We start from the raw sequence: 23,243 nt of genomic DNA, 5'->3' as shown, positions 1-23,243 counted from the left end.
AGGGCTTTTGGCTGAAACGTGGACTGTCCTCGTTCTTGGATGCTGCCTGACCTGCTATGCTTTTCCAGCACCGCACTTTAGAGCTCATAAAGCTGACAGCTGTCAGGCAAACCCTACAGTGCTGATCTAATTGTGGTTTAGAACACAGCTGAGCTATTGAATAGGTGTGTACACAGCTTTGCTTTGGTTTAAAAAAGACACCCTGTGGTACAGAATCCATTAGTGCTTTTGAAGAAAGCTTTGATGTAACCTAAAATAAGTCTGTGTGATATCCTTGAAAAATGCATGAAAGCCATGTAAAGAAAGTTTGAAATAGCAGTGCAATGTGAGATCAATAACTATTCTTTCAATAGAATAAATTGTAGGATAATACTTTATTCAATAGTGATCTAATTTTGCAAATCTGGAGAATTTTTCATTGTAGTATGCAGTTTTTTCACCTGACAATGTGTCACTTATCAGAATTAACAATCTCGCAACAAGAATATTACCACTCACTTTTTTTAGAAATTGAGATATAACTCATACCACCCCATTTTGTGATTAACTGTAAAAGGGGCAACATTATTTTTTCTCATTTTTATATTCTTAACATCTCTGATCCAAGTTCACACTACCATACATCGTATATGATTCAGAAAGACTTCCAAACTCTGGCTGCCTGCATAAAAATTGCAGAGATACTGAAATGCCTACTTCCAGAATGGTACTAACAAAGTCTGAACAGTAATGTATACATTTCCAACCTTTTTCACACCGTTGGAAACTTTGTGTGGGATTTCTAGATCTGTGCTCCAGCTGCCTGATCCAGCCCAATCTGTCAAATAGGAAGAATAATTAAGTGAATGGATTGTAACAACTACCTTAGGCAAAAAAAAACATTGTTTCTCAGTATACTTATTAATTGATGTAATACAAGAATGATGTCTATTTGAGTGTATCACTATGTGCGAATTTAATTGCTAGTAACTAAATTATAGATTTACTAAATAGCATCTTGCCAATCTTTAACTTATTAATAACTTATAATTATTTAGTGGACTCTTTGACAGTTTGTCGCAGTTCCCAACTCTACCCCAGTCCTGAAAGATTGCATATAGTTCCATAGGTCACCTGGAAATGTCCCTTCATATAAGTTGTGGAATAATGTTAGCTAGGAATCTGAGAGGTAGAAAATGGGTGCCATAGTTAGACCATTTGATTCTTCCATTGCTCTTCAATTTATGATGAGGGCAATTTTATGTCTATCTGAGAATTTAGATGTAGCATTGGTTTAAACATTTCTTTCAAATGGGATAGAATTTCCTTGTTGGCATAATTGGAAAACAGGGCACAAATTGCAATATTTAGGTGACGGTGAGGTGCAGTTCCATGATGCATGGAGCAGCATGATCAATGTTATAAAAAGTCATTGATATTTCTCCCTTTTTAATTTAAAAAAACTTTATGTATTTAAGAGTGTTTACTTGGTATAGTTTTAATATATCAGCTTAAAATGGCAAAAATAGCTTTTTCACTAAGTGTCTAGTCCTCCAACTTTGAGTAAATTGATTTGTTTTTAATTGGAAAAATGGTTTCAAAAAAACCACACTGAACCATTTACTACTTTGAAATATTTGATGTCATCTGTCTACCTCTTCGCCTTGCACAATGAACTGAACACCAAACATTATCCATTGTTTGCAAGTTCAGCACTGACCTCATCTTCTCTGAATATCAACCCTCTATGACCTTCAGCTGCTTTGACCCGAACTCTAGAAATCCCATGTTTGGTTTTTGAGGTGCAGGGAGAGTGTCCCTACCTCTGAATCAGGAGGCTTAGGCTCAAGTCCCAGCTGTTCCAGAGGTGTACAGTAATATCTCTGAACAGGTTGATTAGAAAATATCATTAATGCCCACGTCTATCAATTTGCCATACAGACAAATAGGATTATACTGGTAGGTCTTTCTAGCAAAGCATGTCTTGCCCCATGGAATTTATAATTCTTCTGGTTACGCCCTGCCCGCTTTTTTTTAACAGGTTCCATTTTCTTGGTGTTAACTGTGTCCTTTCATCATGGTCATCCAAATCCTGTATACCTTCATCCATCACCCTTTTGGCCTAAGGCCTTCTTCACTCCAGTGAAGCCAAACTAATCACTATCCTCCAGCACCGTCTTCTGTATGGCTGAACTAGATAAGCCATAATCATGTTGAATAGCTGAGAAAGTTGTCAGGCAGAATGGCTCACTTTTGCCTCTATACGAGCATAGGCAATAGGGGCAGAATAGAGTCATAGAGATATATAGCATGGAAACAGACCCTTTGGTCCATCCCGTCCATGCCGAGCAGATATCCCAACCCAATCTAGTCCCACCTGACAGCACCCGGCCCATATCCCTCCAAACCCTTCTTATTCATATACCCATCCAAATGCCTTTTAAATGTTGCAATTGTATCCGCCTCCACCACTTCCTCTGACAACTCATTCCATACACGTACCACCCTCTGTGTGAAAAAGTTCCCCTTAGGTCTCTTTTATATCTTTGCCCTCTCACCCTAAAACTATGCCCTCTATCTGCACTCCCCGACCCCGGGAAAAAGACTTTGTCTGTGTATCCTAACCATGCCCCTTGTGATTTTGTAAACCTCTATAAGCTCACCCCTCAACCTCTGACCCTCCAGGGAAAACAGTCCCAGCCTGTTTAGCCTCTCCCCATAGCTCAAATCCTCCAACCCTGGCAACATGCTTGTAAATCTTTTCTGAACCCTTTCAAGTTTCACAACGTCCTTCTGATAGGAAGGACACCAGAATTGCATGCGATATTCCAACCGTAGCCTAACAAATTTCTTTTTGAGCAACAACATGACCTCCCAACTCCTGTACTCAATACTCTGACCAATAAAAGAAAGCGTACCAAGCCTTCTTCACTATCCTATCTATCTGCGACTCCACTTTCAAGGAGTTATGAACCTGCACTCCAAGGTCTCTTTGTTCAGCAACACTCCCTCGGACCTTACCATTAAGTGTATAAGTCCTGCTAAGATTTGCTTTCCCAAAATGCAGCCCCTCACATTTATCTGAATTAAACTCCATCTGCCACTTCTCAGCCCATTGGCCCATCTGGTCAAGATCCTGTTGTAATCTGAGGTAACCTTAGTCGCTGTCCACTACATCTCTAATTTTGGTGTCATCTGCAAACTTACTAACTATACCTCTTATGCTCACATCCAAATCATTTATATAAATGAAAAAAGCAGTGGACCCAGCACCGATCCTTGTGGCACTTCATCCTGAAAAACAACCCTCCACCACCACCCTCTGTCTTCTACCTTTGAGCCAGTTCTGTATCCAAATGGCTAGTTCTCCCTTTATTCCATGAGATCTAACCTTGCTAACCAGACTCCCATGGGGAACCTTGTCGAGTGCCTTACTGAAGTCCATATAGATCACATCTACCACTCTGCCCTCATCAATCCTCTGATTTTTTTGAAGGAGTAACAATCAAGTTTGTGAGACACGATTTTCCACACACAAAGCCATGTTGACTATTCTATTTCTATCTCAGGCGACCGAATCAACACGGACATCTACTACAAACCGACCGACTCCCACAGCTACCTGGACTACACCTCCTCCCACCCTGCCCCCTGTAAAAACGCCATCCCATTCTCCCAATTCCTTCGACTCCGCCGCATCTGCTCCCAGGAGGACCAGTTCCAAAAACGTACAACCCAGATGGCCTCCTTCTTCAAGGACCGCAATTTCCCCCCCGACGTGGTCGACGATGCCCTCCACCGCATCTCTTCCACTTCCCGCTCCTCCAACCGCCACCAGGACAGAACCCCACTGGTCCTCACCTACCACCCCACCAATCTCCATGTACAGCACATCATCCGCCGTCATTTCCGCCACCTCCAAACGGACCCCACCACCAAGGATATATTTCCCTCCCCTCCCCTATCAGCATTCCGTAAAGACCACTCCCTCCGTGACTCCCTCGTCAGATCCACACCCCCCCACCAACCCAACCTCCACTCCCGGCACCTTCCCCTGCAACCGCAGGAGGTGCAAGACTTGCGCCCACACCTCCCCCCTCACCTCCCTCCAAGGCCCCAAAGGAAACTTCCATATCCGCCACAGATTCACCTGCACCTCCACACACATCATCTATTGCATCCTCTGCACCCGATGTGGCCTCCTCTATATTGGGGAGACAGGCCGGCTACTTGCGGAGCGTTTCAGAGAACACCTCTGGGACACCCGGACCAACCACCCTGTGGCTCAACGCTTCAACTCCCCCTCCCACTCCACCAAGGATATGCAGGTCTTTGGACTCCTCCATCGCCAGACCACAACAAAACGACGGCTGGAGGAAGAGCTCCTCATCTTCCGCCTAGGAACCCTCCAACCACAAGGGATGAACTCTGATTTCACCAGTTTCCTCATTTCCCCCTCCCCTCACCTTGTCTCAGTCAAATCCATCGAATTCAGCACCGCCTTCCTAACCTGCAATCTTCTTCCTGACCTCTCCGCCCCCATCCCAGTCTGACCTATCACCCTCACCTTGACCTCTTTCCACCTATCACATTTCCGACGCCCCTCCCCCAAGTCCCTCCTCCCTACCTTTTATCTTAGCCTGCTGGACAAACTTTTCTCATTCCTGAAGAAGGGCTTATGCCCGAAACGTCGATTCTCCTGTTCCCTGGATGCTGCCTGACCTGCGCTTTTCCAGCAACACATTTTCAGCTCTGATCTCCAGCATCTGCAGACCTCACTTTCTCCCCTAATCAGTCCTTGCCTTTCCAAATACGTATACATCCTGTCCCTCAGGATTCCCTTCAACAACTTGCCCACCACCGATGTCAGGCTCACTGGTCTATAGGTTCCTGGCTTGTCCTTACCACCCTTAAACAGTGGCACCACGTTAGCCAACCTCCAGTCTTCCGGCACCTCACCTGTGACAATCGATGATACAAATATCTCAGCAAGAGGCCTAGCAATCACTTCTCTAGCTTCTAGGTTACACCTGATCAGGTCCTGGGGATTTATCCACCTTTAACTGTTTCAAGACATCCAGCACTTCCTCCTCTGTAATATAGACATTTTGCAAGATGTCACCATCTATTTCCCTATGGTCCATATCTTCCATATCCTTTTACACAGTAAATACTGATGCAAAATATTCATTTAGTATCTCCCCCATTTTCTGTGGCTCCACACAAAGGCTGCCTTGCTGATCTTTGAGGGGCCCTATTCTCTCCCTAGTTACCCTTTTGTCCTTAATGTATTTGTAAAAATCCTTTGGAAAAAGGCTATTTGACCTTGATTAACTTGATTAAATCATGGCTGATTTGTTTGTGTTTCAAATTACATTTCCCTTTTCCGACCAACAATTTTCTTACTTCCGTCTTAAAAATACTCAGTAATTCCATCTCCACTGCCTTCTGAGGTACAGAGTTCCAAAGTTACACATGCCTTTGAGAGAAGAAGCTCTTCTTGTGTCTGTGCTAAACCTGACCTCTAAACCAGTGTTTCTAAATGGCTTTTCATGTCCATCATTTAAGATCATTGAGGACTGTATAAACATGAGCCAAGTTACCCGTAATTCTTTGAAATTCCAATGGAAAAAACCTAGCCTATCCTATCTCTTGAAAAGACAAGCTACTTATTCGAGGTGTCAATCTAGTTTCCTTTGAACTACCTCAAATGCATTTACATCCGCCCTTAAATAAGGGCACCACAACTGCACCCAGCATTCAAGTCACCATATCTTGTATAACTGAAGCATAACATCCTTATTTTTATGTTCAACTTTTCTTGTAATAAATCAAGAGCAACTTTAGTTGTCTTGATTTCGTGCTGTACCTGCATGATAACCATTTGTGATTTATCTGCTGCTCTTCAAATGTCATTATTCTTTCTCCATTAACTAATATTCTGCTTTATCATTCTTTCTGCCAAAGTAACAACTAAACATTTCATACATTACACACCATCTGCTCAATCTTTGCTCACTCATTCAATCTATCTATGTGCATCTGCAAACTTTCTTATGTCTTCTTCATAACACACTTTCTTATCTTATCGTCTGCAAATTTTGTGACCATGTCTTTTCTTTCCTTATCTGCATCATTGATATAAATTGTAAAAAAGTTGAGACCCCAGCACAGACCTTTGCGGGACTCCTTGTTGCGTTCTACCATCAGGCAAAGACTCACTCATGCATACTCTCCATTTTCTGCTAGCCAGTCAATCTTCTGTCCATGTTATTATCCTACCCCTTATGGCATGAGGTTTTATTTTCCACAATAAGCTTTTATGTGGCATAAATGCTGTATGCAAATCCACGTACAGTGTGTCTACAAGCTCCCTCTTAATCAGTGTATTTCACTCCCTCAAAGAATTCCAATAAATTGGTAAAGCATGATTTGCCAATAAGCGATGTAGGCCTTCAACCTCGGCCCTGATTTATAGCCTTATACTCCGAGCTGCTCTCTTGCAGCTCCCGCTGGCTTTCCAACTCCCAAAGTAAATGCTTTCCACCTTTACATAGTTTCGTATTGGAATCATAAAAATGATGCACCACAGATGGAGGCCATTTGGCTCATCTTGCCCATGCAGCCAGAGACACTGGATGACCTTTCTAATCCCATCTTCCTGAACCCGGACTACAGCCCTGCAGCTTACAACGCTTAAGGTGCAGATCCAAGCATTTTGCAGTCTCTGCCTCCATCACCAACTCTGAAGTGAATTCCAGACACCCGCCATCCTTTGCAGAAAAAGGTTTTTCCTCACATCCCCTCTAATCTTTCTGCCACTCAGCTTGAATCTATGACTCCTGGTTTTTGAACTCTCTGCCACAGTAAACAGGTTCCTTGTGTCTATTCTGTCTCTAACCCCCACAATTTTGTATACCTCAATCAAGTCACCCGTCAGCCTTCTCTGCCATGAGCAAAACAATCCCAAACTCTCCAATCTCTCCTCAAAAGTACAATTCTCCAACCCTGGCCATCTTCCAGTACATTTTCTGTGCACTCTTTCCAGAGCAATTACATCCTTCCTGTAATGTGGTCACCAGAAGGGCTCATGCCCGAAACGTCGATTCTCCTGCTCCTTGGATGCTGCCTGACCTGCTGCGCTTTTCCAGCAACACATTTTCAGTTCACCAGAACTATACACAGTACTCCAGTTGTAGCTTCATCAGTGTTTTATGCGGTTTCATCATCATTATATCCCTATTTTGTATTCTATACTTCTGTCAATGAAGGACAGCATTCTATATGCCTTCTTATCACTTGCACACCAAGATCTCTCTTTTCAATTACCCTTCTCAATATATTCCTGCTTATTGCATATTCCCTCTTGCGGTTTGACCCCCCCTAAATGCATTATCTCAGACTTATGAGAGTTGAATTCCATCTGTCGCCTTGTTGCCCACTTCACCGACCCATCTGTATAATTTCAAAGCTTGTGGCTATTCTCTACACAACCAATTTTTGTGTCATCTGCAAATTTCCCAATTTCCCCCATGTTCAAATCCAACTTGTTAATTGGTAAAACAAATAGTGATCCCAACACCAAGGCCTCTGCACACCATGTAAAGAGCAGCCATCGACCATTACCCTTGTTTCCTGTTATTGTCTAACTTTCCATTCTATTTGACACATTACCCTGTATTCCCATGGGCACTTACTTTTTTGACCAGTCTGTCATGTGGGATCTTGTCAAATGTCTTACTAAAATTCATGTAGACGACGTCCACTGCACTACTCTTATCGATCCTCCTTGTCACTTCATCAAAGACTTTAATCAAAATTATAAAGCATGACCTTCCCTTAACAAAGCCTTTCTGACTAGTCCATGCATTTTTAATTGACAGTTTATCTGATCTTTCAGAATTGATTCTAACAATTTGCACACCACAGAAAAAAAGACTACCCTGGCCTATAATTGTTTGGAATTTCCTTTGTACCCTTGCTAAACAACAGGACCACATTTGTATTCCTTAGTCCTTAGTTCTTCACCTGTGCATGTACATGTTGGAAAGTAATCCTCAGAACATCTGCTATTTACTCCCTGAACACGTTCTTCATTCTAAGGAGCAATCCATCCAGCCCTGGTGACTCATTTCCTTCAGAGGATTTCAACTCTTTTAACACTTGCTCTCTCATTGTAATTATTTTGTCTAATATTTCATATTGTTCCTCTTGGATTGCTATATCAACATAATCCCTTTCCTTTGTGAATACAGAGACAAAAAATTAATTTAAATTTCTTCCCACTGCCAATTGACATGCCTCTCAGTCATGTACAACCTATTTGGTGAATTTCTGCCCTCACTCCTTTCCTCCCCTCCCACAACAACAGTAGTGTCCTCCTGGACCTCATTTTCCAGCCCATCTGCCTCCGCATTCCAAAAATCATAAGCCATCATTTTTGCAACCTGCACTGAGATGCCACAATCTCACACACATTCCCCTTCTCTCTCCTGCCTTGTCGCCATTAATGCTTCCTTCTTTGTCTGTTACCTACCTCCACAACCCCAGGTCCTGTCATGAAATGGGTTGCTTTCAGCATACCCAACCCATGTTCAACTTCTCATATTCTCATTATCACCTATCTAACTTCTCCTCTTGCCTGGCTTACTATCAACAATCCCTTTGTCTGCCTCTCCTTTTTTGCTTCCACTCTGGGCTCTGTCTCCACCTATCTGCACATTCCTTTCACTCACCAGTCTCCATCTTCAGCATAAATATTAGCTTTTTCTAGCTATTATAGTTCTGATGAAGGATTTGAAAGGTTAAGTAAGTTTCTGTCCATAGATACAGCCAGATCTGCTGGGTTTCTGTAGCAATTTTTGTTTCTGTTTGTTTGTATCACCTGTTTGTCTTTTAATATGTAATATCTTGCACCTAGTTAATTTTATCTGACTTAGTTGTGCAAAGTTGCAAGTTTGCCTCGGATCATGTGTGTGTGTGTGTGGACACATGCATCTCCATCAAGGATGAACACCTCAGCACCACACTCTACCGCAAACCCACAGACAACCTCACAATGCTACACTTCTCCAGCTTCCACCCAAAACATATTAAAACAGCCATCCCCTATGGACAAGCCCTACGCATACACCAGATCTGCTCAGATGAGGAGGAACGTGACGGACACCTGGAAGTACTCAAGGATGCCCTCACAAGAACGGGGTACGATGCTCAACTCATTGACTGCCAGTTCCAACGTGCCACAGCAAGGAACAGTAATGACCACCTCAGGAGACAGACACATGTTGTAACTGACAGGGTACCCTTCGTTGTTCAGTATTTCCTAGGAGCTGAAAAACTACGCCATGTTCTTTGTGACCTGCAATACATTATCAATGAGGATGAGCACCTCACCAAGACCTTCCCCACACCTCTACTACTTGCCTTTAAACAACCGCCAAACCTCAAAAAGATCGTTGTTCGTAGCAAGCTGCCTGGCTCTCAGGACAACTCCATACAACTCTGTCACGGTAGACGCTGCAAGACGTGTCAGAGTGTGGACACGGATACCACTATTATGTGTGGGGACACCTGCCACCTTGTACATGGCAGGTACTCATGTGACTCAGCCAACATTGTCTATCTTGTACGTTGCAGGCAAGGATGCCCGGAGGCATGGTACATTGGGGAAACCAAGCAAAGGCTACGACAATGGATGAATGGGCACCGCACAACAATCAATAGACAGGAGGGTTCCCTCCCAGTTGGGGAACACTTCAGCGGTCCAGGACATTCAGTCTCGGATCTTTGGGTGACCATCCTCCAAGGTGGACTTCAGGACAGGCAGCAGAGAAAAGTGGCCGAGCAGAGGCTGATAGCTAAGTTTGGTACCCATAGGGAGGGCCTCAAGCGGGACCTTGGGTTCATGTCACATTACAGGTGACCACTATTGCACAATACACACACAAACAGATACTCCTATACACACACACACACACACACACACACACACACACAGGCACTCCTATACACACAGACACACATACACACAGATGCGCACACAGACACCCACACACTCACACATGCACCCCCTCTCAGACTTAAGACACTCTACACTCACTACATACACACACACATACACTTTCTCACACTCACAACCCCCAACCCAGACAGACAGACACACACAGACCCACATGCACACATATATTTTGTGGGGTGAATTTGTACTTGCAGGGTTACATTGTACTTTGCTCAAAAACTGCATGCATTCATGTAGAACTCTGAGCTCAAAAGTTGCATGACTTTATGTAAAACTCCATTATCTCACTTTTTAGATTAGAATCAATCTAAACATCATGGCATAGACAGAGAACACAGGGGGCCAACACCTTCAACATATTGTCTAGCTGTCACCATTGTTAACAGCTAACCTGAGAGTGCAACTCTTTTTAAAAAAAAAGGTTTTGTGATTTACACATGAAAGAAGTGAAACTATCACTGTGTTCTAACAGATGGCTTAACAGACAATCAATTTTTCAGTGTATAATTTCAGTTACATCACACTGTAAATTTTTGCTATCGATTCTGTGTTAGGATTACCTGATGGAGTGTCGCTCCGAAAGCTAGTGTGCTCCCAATTAAACCTGTTGGACTATAACCTGTGTTGTGTGATTTTTAACTTAATTCCTAACTGCTTCTATTTTTCAACTAAATCCTTTATACGCTAAGAATCATCAAGTATATCCATTACATTAAGCTTATGTTTCAGTCCTTAACATTTTGAATAGCTTACATTACTTGGGGTGACGTTCCCTTAAACAAAAAAGTCAAGGGAGTTGGAATTTGTTCTCTGAAATATTGAATATTGTAAGAATGCTTTCTGCTAGATATCTTAGAGAATTAATTCTAAACAATTTCTTCTTATAGAGCTTTATTAAAACTCTGAAACTTGTATATTATTGCATTCAGCCTACAGCAATGACTGGTTGAATCTGAAGTTTTCTGGTTCACTGAACTTCGAAAATTAAAGTCCATGGAATTTTATCAAGCTCACTTCCCACTTGCTGGTATTGCAAAACCAGCTGAATTTTTTTTTCTTTGAGTTGCTTTATTAGTAAACAGAAGTGTAGAATATTTTAGTTTCAGTTTGACAAGACGCTTTTTACATAAACCCTAGAAGTAACTTCTTGCAACAGATGTTTAGTTCAAACCTAATAAACAATGCAATGCAGAAATATCTCAGGCTATATTATGACAAGAATGGTGTGTTTTCTCTAAATGATTTGGGAAGAGAATTTAAAAATGAGGGTAGTGATTTTAATGATCTTGGTTTCCAAACAATCATGATTTTTCTGAAGAACACTCTGAAGGTGTTACTGCTTTGTATAACTTCTAGGATCCATGATTAGATTCCTACCTCACCATTGTCAAACTTGTATATATTTTCATACGAGGGTCAGACAAACTAGAGGAATAAATTTTACATTCATTTTCTAGTTGGCTTATTGAATGGCTTATCTCTCGACTTTGTTTCTTGGATCATTAACGCAAAAGGCTTTAGAGTAGTTGATGTCCTGTAATAACAGCATGAAAATCACTGATACTGCACATTTTGGAATCTGCAGTGTGGGAAAGTGTGAGGTCATGCACTTTGGTAGGAAGAATAGAACCATGGACTATTTTCTAAATGGGGAGAAAACTCAGAAATCTGAAGTGCAAAGAGACTTGGGAGTTCTAGTCTAGGATTCTCTCAAAGTAAACTTGTAGGTTGAGTCAGTAGTTAGGAAGGCAAATGTAATGAAGGCAAATTTATTTTGAGAGAACTTGAATATACAAGCAGAGATATACTTCTGAGACTCTATAAGATTCTGGTCAGACCACATTTGGAGTATTGTGTGCAGTTTTGGGCCCCACATCTCAGGAAGGATGTACTGGCCCTGGATTGTGTTCAGCAGAGGTTCACGAGAATGGTCCCAGGAATGAAAGCTTAACATGTGAGGAACGTTTGACGACTCTGGGTCTATACTCGATGGAATTTAGAAGGCTGAGGGAGGAAACTAATTCAAACTTACAGAATACTGAATGGCCTGGATAGTGTGGATGTTGGGAAAATGTTTCCATTATTAGGAGAGACTTGAACCTGAGGGCACAGCCTTAGACTAAAGGGAAAACCTTTTAGAACGGAGATAAGGAGAAAGTTCTTTAGCCAGAGAGTGGTGAATCAATGGAATTCATTGCCACAGATGGCTGTGGAAGTCAGGTCATTGAGTATATTTAAGACTGAGATAGATAGGTTCTTGGTTGAAAAGGGGATCAAGGGTTACGGGGAGAAAGCGGGAGAATGGTGTTGAGAAACTTACCAGCCATGATTTAATGGCGAAGCAGACTCAATGGTCTTAGTGGCCTAATTTCTGCTCCTATACCTTATGGTCTTATGAATGAAAATGATAGTGCTTTCATAGCTTGATTTGAAATGAAGCTCTGTGGCATTCATGGGTTGTTTAATTTTTTGTTAATAGTCATCCAGCAAGCATTGAAAATTATGAAATGAATTTGGTAGACTGAACTCATTAGATTTCCTTTGGTGCTTGTGTGGATTTTATATCCAATTTTTATTGTAGTTTGTTATATCCACAGTTTTGGATTATTTTGATATTAAAATCCTGGCATGGAAAGTAAATTTGTTGCTTCGTCTTTTTGGTTCAGATTACAATGAATTCCTGATAATCATCCTTGATTAATTGCTTGAAATTTTACCTTGAGAATAAATTTGTTTAATTATTTCATTTTAGTTATTCCTTAAACAAATAATTTCTCAAGTAATCACACTTACAGTCACAAAGTCATACAGCACGGAAACAGACCTTTCAGTCCAACCAGTCCATGCCGAACATAATCCTAAGCTAAACTAGTCCCACCTGTCTACTCCTGGCCCATGTCCCTCCAAAACATTCCTATTCATGTACTTATCCAAATGTCTTTCAAACGTTGCGATTGCACCCACATCTACCACTTCCTCCTTCCACCACCACCTTTCTAAATCTCTGTTTCACCTTAAAAATATGCCCCCAGTCTTGAAATCCCCCATCCTGGGGAAACGACTGCCATTAACTCTATCTATAGTCTCCATTATTTTATAAACTTCTATAATGTCGCCTGTCAACTTCCTGCACTTCAGTGAAAAACGTCCTAGCCTATCCAGCCTGCCTTTATAACTCAAAACCCTCTCCAGCTTAATAATATCCTTTCTAAAACTGAGAGACCAGAACTGGACACAATACTTAAGAGAGCTCACCAATGTCCGGTACAACCTCAACATGACTTCCCAACTCCGATACTTAAAACTGAGCAATGAAGATAAGTGTGCCAAACATCTTATTAACCACCCTGCCAGTATGTGATGCAAACTTCAAAGAATTATGTACCTGCACCCTTAGATTCCTCTGTTTTACAATACCACCCAAGGCCCAACTATTATTTGTATAAACCTACCCTTGTTTGTTGTACCAAATACAGCACCTCGCATTTATCCAGATTGAACTCTATTTTGCCATTTTTCAGCCTATTGACCCATCTGATCAAGTTCCTTTTGTAATCCTGGAAAACCTTCTTCACTGTCTACTATGCCACCACTTTTGGTGTCGCTTACAAGCTGACTAACCATGCCTTTTATATTTTCATCCAAATAATTGACATAACTGATAAACAAAAGAGGACCCAGAACCGATCCCTGATGAACACCTCTTGTGACAGGCCTCCAGTCTAAGAAGTAGCCCTCCACCACACGCTGTCTCCTGCCATTAAGCCAATTATGTACCCAATTGGATACAAATGTTGACTGGAATCCCTGTGATGTAACTTTACTGATTAGTCTACCATGTGGAGCCTTGTGGAAGGCCAAGTAAACAACGTCAACTGCTCTGCCCTCATCAATCTTTTTGGTAACTTGCTCAAAAAACTCAAGTTTGTGAGACATGATTTCCTCCTTCAAAATCATGCTGACAGTCCTTAATCAAGTTTTGCCTCTCCAAATGTTCATAAATCCTATCATTGATAATTATCTCCAACAATTTACCCACAACCGATGTCAAACTCACAGGTCTTAGTTCCCTGTTTTCTCCTTACAATCTTTCTTAACAAAAACACAATATTAACCACCCTGCAGACATCAGGCACCTCATGCGTAGTTATAGATGATGCAAATATTTCTGCAAGAGGTCTTGGAATTTCCTCCTTTACTTTCCACAATATTCTGTGAGATATTAAATCACATCCCAGAGTTTTATCCACCTTTGTACTCTCTAATCCCTCTCAAATTTCCTTTTCTATAATGTTAACGGTTTCTAAAACATCAAAATTTGTTTCTCTGCATTCTCTGGACTCCATTTCCTTCTCCACACTAAAAACTGATGTGAAATATTCACTTAGTATCTCTCCCATCTCTTGGGGTTCAACAGAAAGATGACGTCCTTGATCTTTAAGAGGCCCTATCTCTGTCTAGTTTCTTGCTCTTAGTGTATTTATAGAATCTTTTTGGATTATCCTTAACCTTATTTGCCAATGCAAGCTCATATCCTCTCTTTGCCTTCCTTAAGAATGCCCCTGCACTCTTTATATTGATTCAGTTGAACTAAGTAGTCCACATCTAAAATAAGATTCTCTTTTTTTCTTGACTAGAACCACAATATCTTTATTCATCCATTGTTGCTTAATCTTATCAGTTGTACCCTGCACTCCAACAGGAACATAATGCCTCTGAACTCTTGTTATCACACTCTTGAAAGCTTCCCACTTGTCAGTCATCTTTTTACTTGCCAACAGTCTACTCCAGTCAATTTTTGAAAGTTCTTGTCTCATACCATTAAGATTTGCCTTACTCTAATTAAAAAATGTTAACTTTTCTGGAAGGCTTATCTTTTTCCATAACCATTTTGAAACTAATAGAATTATGATCACTAAACCCAAAGGCACAACTAGTTTGTTGCTTATTTTACATGCAGCATTCACACTTGTAGGCCATTCACCACCTATGCTAGTAAAATAATAAGTGATCTACCATACTTTGCACATATTAAGAGGCAGTTGGCATTTACAGGTCAAAGTCCTATTTCAACCTTGAGCAGTTTAATTTAAATAGCATCTGTAAAATTATCATAAAATTACCAATTTTTGGGAAGATTTGTAGCTCAGGTTGATGATAAGTATGTAAGTTAGCTGGCTGAGCTGGAAGGTTTTTTTCAAATGTTTCGTCACCATGACGAGGTACCATCATCAGTGAGAGTCTCTGGTGAAGCACTTGTGGTATGTCCCACCTCTCTATTTATAGGTCTTGGTTCCTTAAGGTGGGTCATGTAATTTCCGGGTTTTTTTCAATGGAAGGTAGATGGGATCTAAGTCGATGTGTTTATTGATGGAGTTCTGGTTAAAATGCCATGCCTCTCAGAAGTCACGTGTGTTTTTGTTTCACATGTTTTAGGATGTGTATGTTGTCCCAGTCAAAGTGGTGTCCTTCTTTGTCTGTATGTATAGAAAGTAATGATAGTGGGTAGTGTCTTTTGGTGTTTATGTATCCTGGTGGCACGTTTCCTGCTTGTGTTTTTTTAAACAGTTCTTGCTTGGTATTTTGTAAATGACATTAGTTTTGCTGATAGTATCTAATGGATCCCTTAGGTTCATCAGTCGCTGTTTAAGTGTGTTAGTAGGTTTCTGAGCTACCATGGTGCCAAGAGCTCTGAGTAGTCTGGAAGTCATTTCTAATATGTCTTTAATGTAAGGTAATGTAAGGTGAAACAAAGACATGCACGAGAATTCTTACAGGCATGGCATTCTAACCAGAATTCCATCAATAAACGCATCGCCTTGGATCCCTTCTACTTTCCTTTGAAAAAAAGACTCAGAAATGACATCACCTATCTTAAGAAACCAAGACCTATAAATAGAGAGGTGGGACATACCACCAGTGCCTCACTGGAGACTCTCATTAGTGATGCTACCTAGTCATGTGACAAAACGTCTGAAAACAAACCTTCCAGCTCAACGAGCTGGCTAACTTACTATCATAAAATGCTAATATCCATTTCTCATGTTTCATGAAGCCCGATACTGAAGAATTACATTTTAATTATGTCTAGTTTGCAACCAGATATTCCATCCTGCCCAAAAGTATTACATTTCTGTGAAGACATTAGTTAACTTAGAGTCGTGATGTGTTTAGACTCTTGTAACAGGAAGAACTTGTTTTATTCCCAACTGAGTAGGATTACCTTCAATCTTAAAAACGAGACACCTTCCACACACCTGTAGAATAGACACATTCTTTTTTTTTGAAAAATCTGTTGTGTACATTGTTACTACCGTATTTATTACAATTTGTTACTCTTACTAAGTGGAGGATGTTTCCATTCTAAAAATGAAGCTTTCCCTGCAGGACAGACAGTTTGCTTTTACGAGATTTTTCACTTCTGTCGATAATTTCACTAATTTCCTTTTGTGTTCTGAGAGACTGATGTTGGAATTTTCACTTTGTCTTTCTAGCAAACAATCAGTTAGAATTCTGTTGCCACATGCTAAGAGGAACAGTAGACCCTGAAGAACCTCCTGTATATGAATATGTAAAATTCATAGGGAATTTAAAGTCACTGAATAGCGGTAAGTTGTTTTCTAACATTAATTTGTATATTTGATTTTCTATGCAATGTTTACTTCAATCTTTACTTCTGTGTTTTTGAAAACGCTAATAAATAGAGATTTATAACTTTTGAGACTTGATCTGGATTTATGTTGTTAGTCAATTTTTTCACTTGTCATGTACTTTATTGTCAGTGCTGTTGCATATGACACTGGAGGTTTCATTGTTCATGTGTGTTCTTAGGACAACTTCCTGATTACTTGAATTTAAAAGATATTTAATTGACAAAGTGCAAAATGATCAATAATGTTGATTTTCATTTTACTGTCATTTTGTATTTGTCAATGAGATTTCAGGTTGTTGGAATTAGATAAAAGGTTTTAAATGTTGAACTATGTGCAGGAGTTAAATCCAATAACACAATTCTGAAGTATCGTAACAACATTCAACTGTTTAGTTCACTTCCTAAATTAATTCAGCAGATTGTTTTAGCCATTTACTCAATGTTATCAGAGGGTGAGCGTGATTTTTAAAACTGATGGAATACATTCCCACATGTGAAAAGCAACTTGATTCTTCTGACTTGTTGAGTAGCAGTATGTGCCTAAATTTCTGGAGTGGGGAATGGAGCCAGACAAAGTACTGATTGGAAGGTGAATATGCCACCACTGAGCGCAGGGAATATGGTGAGATGGATGGTACAGAGATTGGATAAGTAGTTCAAAGGTGGGGATAGCAATGGAAGTGAGTGATGGTAGTGAGACAATAATAGAAGCAGGAGATGATAGTAGAAAACCAAAGGTAAAAGAAGTTCTGTAGAAGAGACATGTAGGTGAAGAGCACAAGTGATGGTGAAAGGGGATGTGAAAGGAGCTAATGATGGCTCGCTCATTTAGAAAATGCAGCACACAGATCTCAGTGACTCCTCTCCCTCCCATATTATTGTCTGGATTTTACATGCTCCTGCTGGGCTAGCCCACTACCCATCAATCCAGCCATAATTTTTCACTCCCACATTGTGCCAGGTTGGCAAGTGCCAAAGTCAGCAGTCCATAAATCATATTATAAATGAGTAATTAGAGGTCAATTTGGCTTATTCATGAGCCCCTTTACCTGAACATTACACTGGCCACTCCGTAATATGGTTGGAATTGGCAGTTAGATGAGAGAGGACAGTCTGTTCTTTTTTAAAAGTCTGGGCAGCAAAAGGTGAGTACTGTCTTGCAGGAGTTGATCTTTGAGCACCAGGGAACTTCCACTGAAGATGACACTCTGATCTCCCTCATTTTATGTGCTTTTCCAGCTGCTCCCTAATAACCCACTCCATTCGAATTAACATGACCAAGCCTTTCCCTCTCAATACCCCCATTTACCTCACTCCAGAATCCATTGGGCCTTTTTCATAGTATAGAGTCCCAGCATCCCCCACTACTGAGCTCTTGTTGCTGGTGAGCTTACTGGAGCTGTTGCCCAATTAGATCCTTTCCACTGTTCAGCTCACCCACAGGGTGTTATGGTGCCGAACATGCTTTTTAGTTTGTTGGCTGCCCACAATATGTCTTTCTTGGGATGGGGCATACCATATCTTGTTAAATTCCGTCGTATGTTGAAGAAGGTTAACTAAGGTTACAAAGTGATCTTGATCAATTGGGCTAATGGGCCAAGGAATAGCAGATGTAGTTTGAATAAGTGTGAGGTGTTGCATTTTGGTAAGTCAAACAAGGCAGGATCTACACAGTTAACAGTAGGGTACTGGGCTGTGTTGTTGAACAGGTGCACACTTCTTTGTAAGTTGCATGACAGGTAGGCAGGGTGGTAAAGAAAGCATTTGACACACTTGCATTCATTATTCATTGAGTATAGGAAGTGGGAAATCATGTTGCAGTTGTAGAGGACATTGGGTTAAGTTCTGGTCGCCCTGCAAAGAAAAGATTTATGAGAAAGTTACTGGGAAGACGCTGGATAGGCTTGGACTTTGTTCACTGGAGAGTAAGAGGTTAAGGGGTGACCTTAGAGATTTATAAAATGATGAGGGGCATTTATAAGGTGCATAGCGAAGGTCTTTACTCTAGAGTAGCAGAGCTCAAAACTAGAGAACATATTTTTTTAAATGATAAGAGAAAGATTTAGAAGGGACCTGAGGAGCAACGTGTTCACACAGAGAGTGGTTGATATGTGGAATGAATTGCCAGTGGAAGTGGTAGATACAGGTAGGTTACAGCATTCAAAAGATATTTGGATGAATACATGAATAGGAAAAGTGTGGAGGGAATGGGTCCAACACAGCTAAATGGGGCTATTTAGTTTGAGAAACTTGGTCAGCATGGATATATTGGACCAAAGGGTCTGTTTCCGTGGTGTATGATTCTGTGACTCTGTCACCCTGTTACATACTGTCATTCTTGAGGGTGGGAAGTTTTGAAATGGTTCTAGACAATAGACAATAGGTGCGGGAGTAGGCCATTCTGTCCTTCGAGCCAGCACCACCATTCATTATGATCATGGCTGATCATCCTCAATCAATATTCTGTTCCTGCCTTATCCCCATAACCCTTGATTCCATTATCCTTTAGAGCTCTATCCAACTCTTTCTTGAAAGTATCCAGAGGCTTGGCCTCCACAGCCTTCTGGGGCAGAGCATTCCATACACCCACCACTCTTTAGGTAAAGAAGTTTCTCCTCAACTCTGTTCTAAGTGGCCTACCCCTTATTTTTAAACTGTGTCCTCTGGTTCGGGACTCACTCATCAGCGGAAACATGCTTCCTGCCTCCAGAGTGTCCAGTCCTTTAATAATCTTATACGTCTCAATCAGATCCCCTCTCCGCCTTCTAAATTCAAGTGTATACAAGCACAGTCGCTCCAATCTTTCAGCATAAGATAGTCCCGCCATTCCAGGAATTGACCTCGTGAATCTATGCTGCACTCCCTCAATAGCCAGAATGTCTTTCCTCAAATTTGGAGACCAAAACTGCACACAATACTCCAGGTGTGGTCTCACTAGGGCCCTGTACAGCTGCAGAAGGACCTCTTTGCTTCGATACTCAATTCCTCTTGTTATGAAGGCCAGCATGCTATTAGCTTTCCTCATTGCCTGCTGTACCTGCATGCTTGCTTTCATTGACTGATGTACAAGAACACCTAGATCTCGTTGTACTGCCCCTTTACCTAACTTGACTTAATTTAGGTAGTAATCCACCTTCCTGTTCTTGCCACCAAAGTGGTTAACCACACATTTATCCACATTAAACTGCATCTGCCTTGCATCTGTCCACTCACCTAGCCTCTCCAGGTCACCCTGTATTCTCCTAACATCCTCCTCACATTTCACCCTGCCATCCAGCTTTGTGTCATCAGCAAATTTGCTAATATTACTTTTAATAACTATATCATTAATGTACTTTGTAAAAAGCTGCAGTCCCAGCACTGATCTCTGCGGCACACCACTGGTCACTGCCTGCCATTCCGAAAGGGAGCCATTTATCACTACTCTTTGTTTCCTGTCAGCCAACCAATTTTCAATCCATGTCACAATTTTGCCCCTAATACCATGTGCCCTAATTTTGCTCACTAACCTTCTATGTGGGACTTTACCAAAGGCTTTCTGAAAGTCCAGGTATACTACATCCACTGGATCTCCCTTGTCCATCTTCAGAGCTATATCCTCAAAAAATTCCAGAAGATTAGTCAAGCATGATTTCCCCTTCATAAATCCATGCTGACTTTGACCTATCCTGTTACTACTATCCAGATGTGTCGTAATTTCATCCTTTATAATTGACTCCAGAATTTTTCCCACCACTGAGGTCAGACTAACTGGTCTATAATTCTCTGTTTTCTCTCTCCCTCCTTTCTTAAAAAGTGGGACAACATTAGCCACCCTCCAATCTGCAGGAACTGATCCTGAACCTATAGAACATTGGAAAATGATCACCAATGCATCCATGATTTCTAGAGCCACCTCATTCAGTACCCTGGGATGCAGACCATCAGGTCCGGGGACTTATCAGCCTTCAGACCTAACAATCTCTCCAACACCATTTCCTGCCTAATATAAATTCCCTTCAGTCCAGGTCCTTCAGCCACTATTACATCTGGGAGATTGCTGGTGTCTTCCCCACTGCAGACCGATCTAAAGTACCAATTCAACTCTTCTGCCATTTCTTTGTTCCCCGTAATAAATTCACCCGTTTCTACCTTCAAGAGCTCAATTTTAGTCTTAACCATTTTTTTCTTTTCACATACCTAAAAAAGCCTTTACTACCCTCCTTTATATTTTTGGCCAGTTTACCTTCGTACCTTATTTTTTTCTTTGCGTATTTCCTTTTTAGTTATCCTCTGTTCTTTAAAGGTTTCCCAGTCCTTCGATTTCCCACTCATCTTTGCTATGTTATACTTTTTCCCTTTTGTCTTTATATGGTCCTTAACTTCCCTCGTCAGCCACGGCCATCCCTGCCTCCCTTTAGGATCTTTCTTCCTTTTTGGAATGCACTGATCCTGCGTCTTCTGCATTATACCCAGAAATACCTGCCATTGTTGTTCCACTGTCATCCCTGCTAGGATATTGCACCATTGAACTTTGGCCAGCTCCTCCCTCATAGCTCCATAGTTCCCCTTATTCAACTGAAATATTGTCACTTCCAATTCTACCCTCTCCCTTTCAAACTACAGATTAAAGCTTATTGTATTGTGGTCACTACCTCCTAATGGCTCCTTTACTTCGAGGTCCTTGATTAAATCCGGTTCATTGCACAACACCAGATCCAGAATTGCTTTCTCCCTGGTAGGCTCCAGCACCAGCTGTTCTAAGAATCCATCTCGGAGGCACTCCACAAACACCCTTTCTTGGGGTTCAGTACCATCCTGATTCTCCCAGTCTACCTGCATGTTGAAATCCCCCATAACAACTGTAGTAATATCTTTAGATTAGATTAGATTAGATTAGGTTAGGTTAGATTAGATTAATCTAATCTAATCTAATCTAATCTAACAACTGTAGTAATATCTTTACAACAGGCCAATTTCAGCTCCTTATTCAACTTACACACTACATCCAAGCTACTGTTTGGGGGCCTGTAGATAATTCCCATTTGGTCTTTCTACCCTTAGAATTTCTCAGCTCTATCCATACTGACTGTACATCCCCTGATTCTAGATCCTCCCGCGCAAGGGACTGAATATCATTCCTTACCAACAGGGCCACCCCACCCCTCTGCTAGTCAGTCTGTCCTTACGATAGCACGTATAGCCTTGAATATTCATTTCCCAGGCCGTGTCCACTTGAAGCCACGTCTCAGTTATCCTCACAACATCGTAACTGCCAATTTCCAAATGAGCCTCAAGCTCATCCACCTTATTTCTAATGCTTCGTGCATTCATATATAATATTTTTAATTTGTTACTCCCCTCACCCTTCCTATCAATCCCTATTTCACTTGATCTTATGGCATGATCCTTTTTTGAGTTTTCTGCTTCACTGATTCCGTTGTCTTTCTTGACTTCTCTTGTTCTAGCTTTCCCTTTAACTTCCTTCTTAAACTTCCAGTTTGTCCCCTCCTTCCCCCACTATTTAGTTTAAATGCAGCTGTGTTGCAGTGGCAAACCTACCTTTCAGAGTGCTGGTCCCCCACCTATTAAGGTGCAACCTGTCCCTCTTGTATAATTTATCCTTACCGCTAAACATGCCCCAATAATCCAAGAATTTAAATCCTTGCTTCCTGCACCAGTTCCTCAGCCACACATTCAGGTCCAGTATCTCCCTGTTGCTGTCTTCTCCAGTCTGAGGAACTGGAAGTAAACCGGAGATAACCACCCTGGATGTCCTGCTTTTCAGCCTTCTTCTGAGTTCTCCGAAGTCCCGCTGTAGAATGTCCCTCCTCTTCTTCCCGACGTCATTTGTGCCGACATGCACCACCACATCTGACTCTTCACCTTTGCCTTTAAGGATTTCCTGCACTCTGTCTGCGATGTCCTTAATCCTGTCACCAGGAATGCAACACAACATCCTCAAATCCCTCAAATAATGGACCTGTTGCCGCAGAAACCCCTTTCAGTCCCTATCACTATGGAGTCCCCTATTACCACGGCTCTGTGTAATGTCTGACTCCTCGACTCTGCCTCCATGCCAATTTCTGATTGGCAGACCTGACTGCCCCTCGGACTGGCAGTGACGTCTGTCTCTATTGTTTCCAAGATATTCAACCTGTTCCTGACAGGTACTTCCCCCGGAGTCTATTGCACTTGTCTCATCTCTGCCTTCCTCATCGTCTTCTGCCTTCTACTCTCTTCTGATATGCTCGGTGTAATAACCTCGCTGAAGGTCCTGTCCAGAAAGATCTTGTTCTCTCGGATGAGCCTGAGGTCATCTTGTTCTTTCTTCAGTGCTGCAGTATGCTCTGTCAGAAGCTGAATGTGTACACACTTTCCATAGTTATACGAGCCAGCTACACCAGAGTCCCTGACCTCCCACATCATGCACACAGTACACTGAATCAGCTTGGTAGTCATGTCTTCACCCTCTTCAACTGTGGCGTAATCACACCTACTTAAATAACGCTCACCCATCTTCCCAACAGCCTCTGCGCTCCGACTTCACTTCCGCCCAGCTCCCGCCGCTCTCCACTGCTCTCTGTTTTATTGTCTGTTCATTGTTAATTG

The 23,243-nt window shown here is 41.5% G+C and overlaps 1 protein-coding gene across 4 annotated transcripts in view; it reads left to right on the top strand.

Moving 5' to 3' along the window:
- clocka (clock circadian regulator a) overlaps nt 1-23,243 on the top strand; it is a 142,654-nt gene that overhangs the window by 50,291 nt on the left and 69,120 nt on the right. For all 4 annotated transcript variants that reach the window (XM_043690694.2, XM_087988202.1, XM_043690703.2 and 1 more), the window contains one exon: nt 16,495-16,608. In XM_043690694.2, the coding sequence (XP_043546629.1) occupies nt 16,495-16,608 (114 nt within the window). The remainder of the gene's footprint in view (nt 1-16,494; nt 16,609-23,243) is intronic.

This window comes from Chiloscyllium plagiosum, unplaced genomic scaffold (genome assembly GCF_037043375.1).
Source record: "Chiloscyllium plagiosum isolate Xiang-an unplaced genomic scaffold, Cpla_swu_hap1 HiC_scaffold_1, whole genome shotgun sequence".
In the NCBI taxonomy this organism is placed as follows: Eukaryota; Metazoa; Chordata; class Chondrichthyes; order Orectolobiformes; family Hemiscylliidae; genus Chiloscyllium; species Chiloscyllium plagiosum.
Note: the sequence above shows the minus strand (reverse complement) of the source record. Positions and strands in the feature narration are given on the sequence as shown.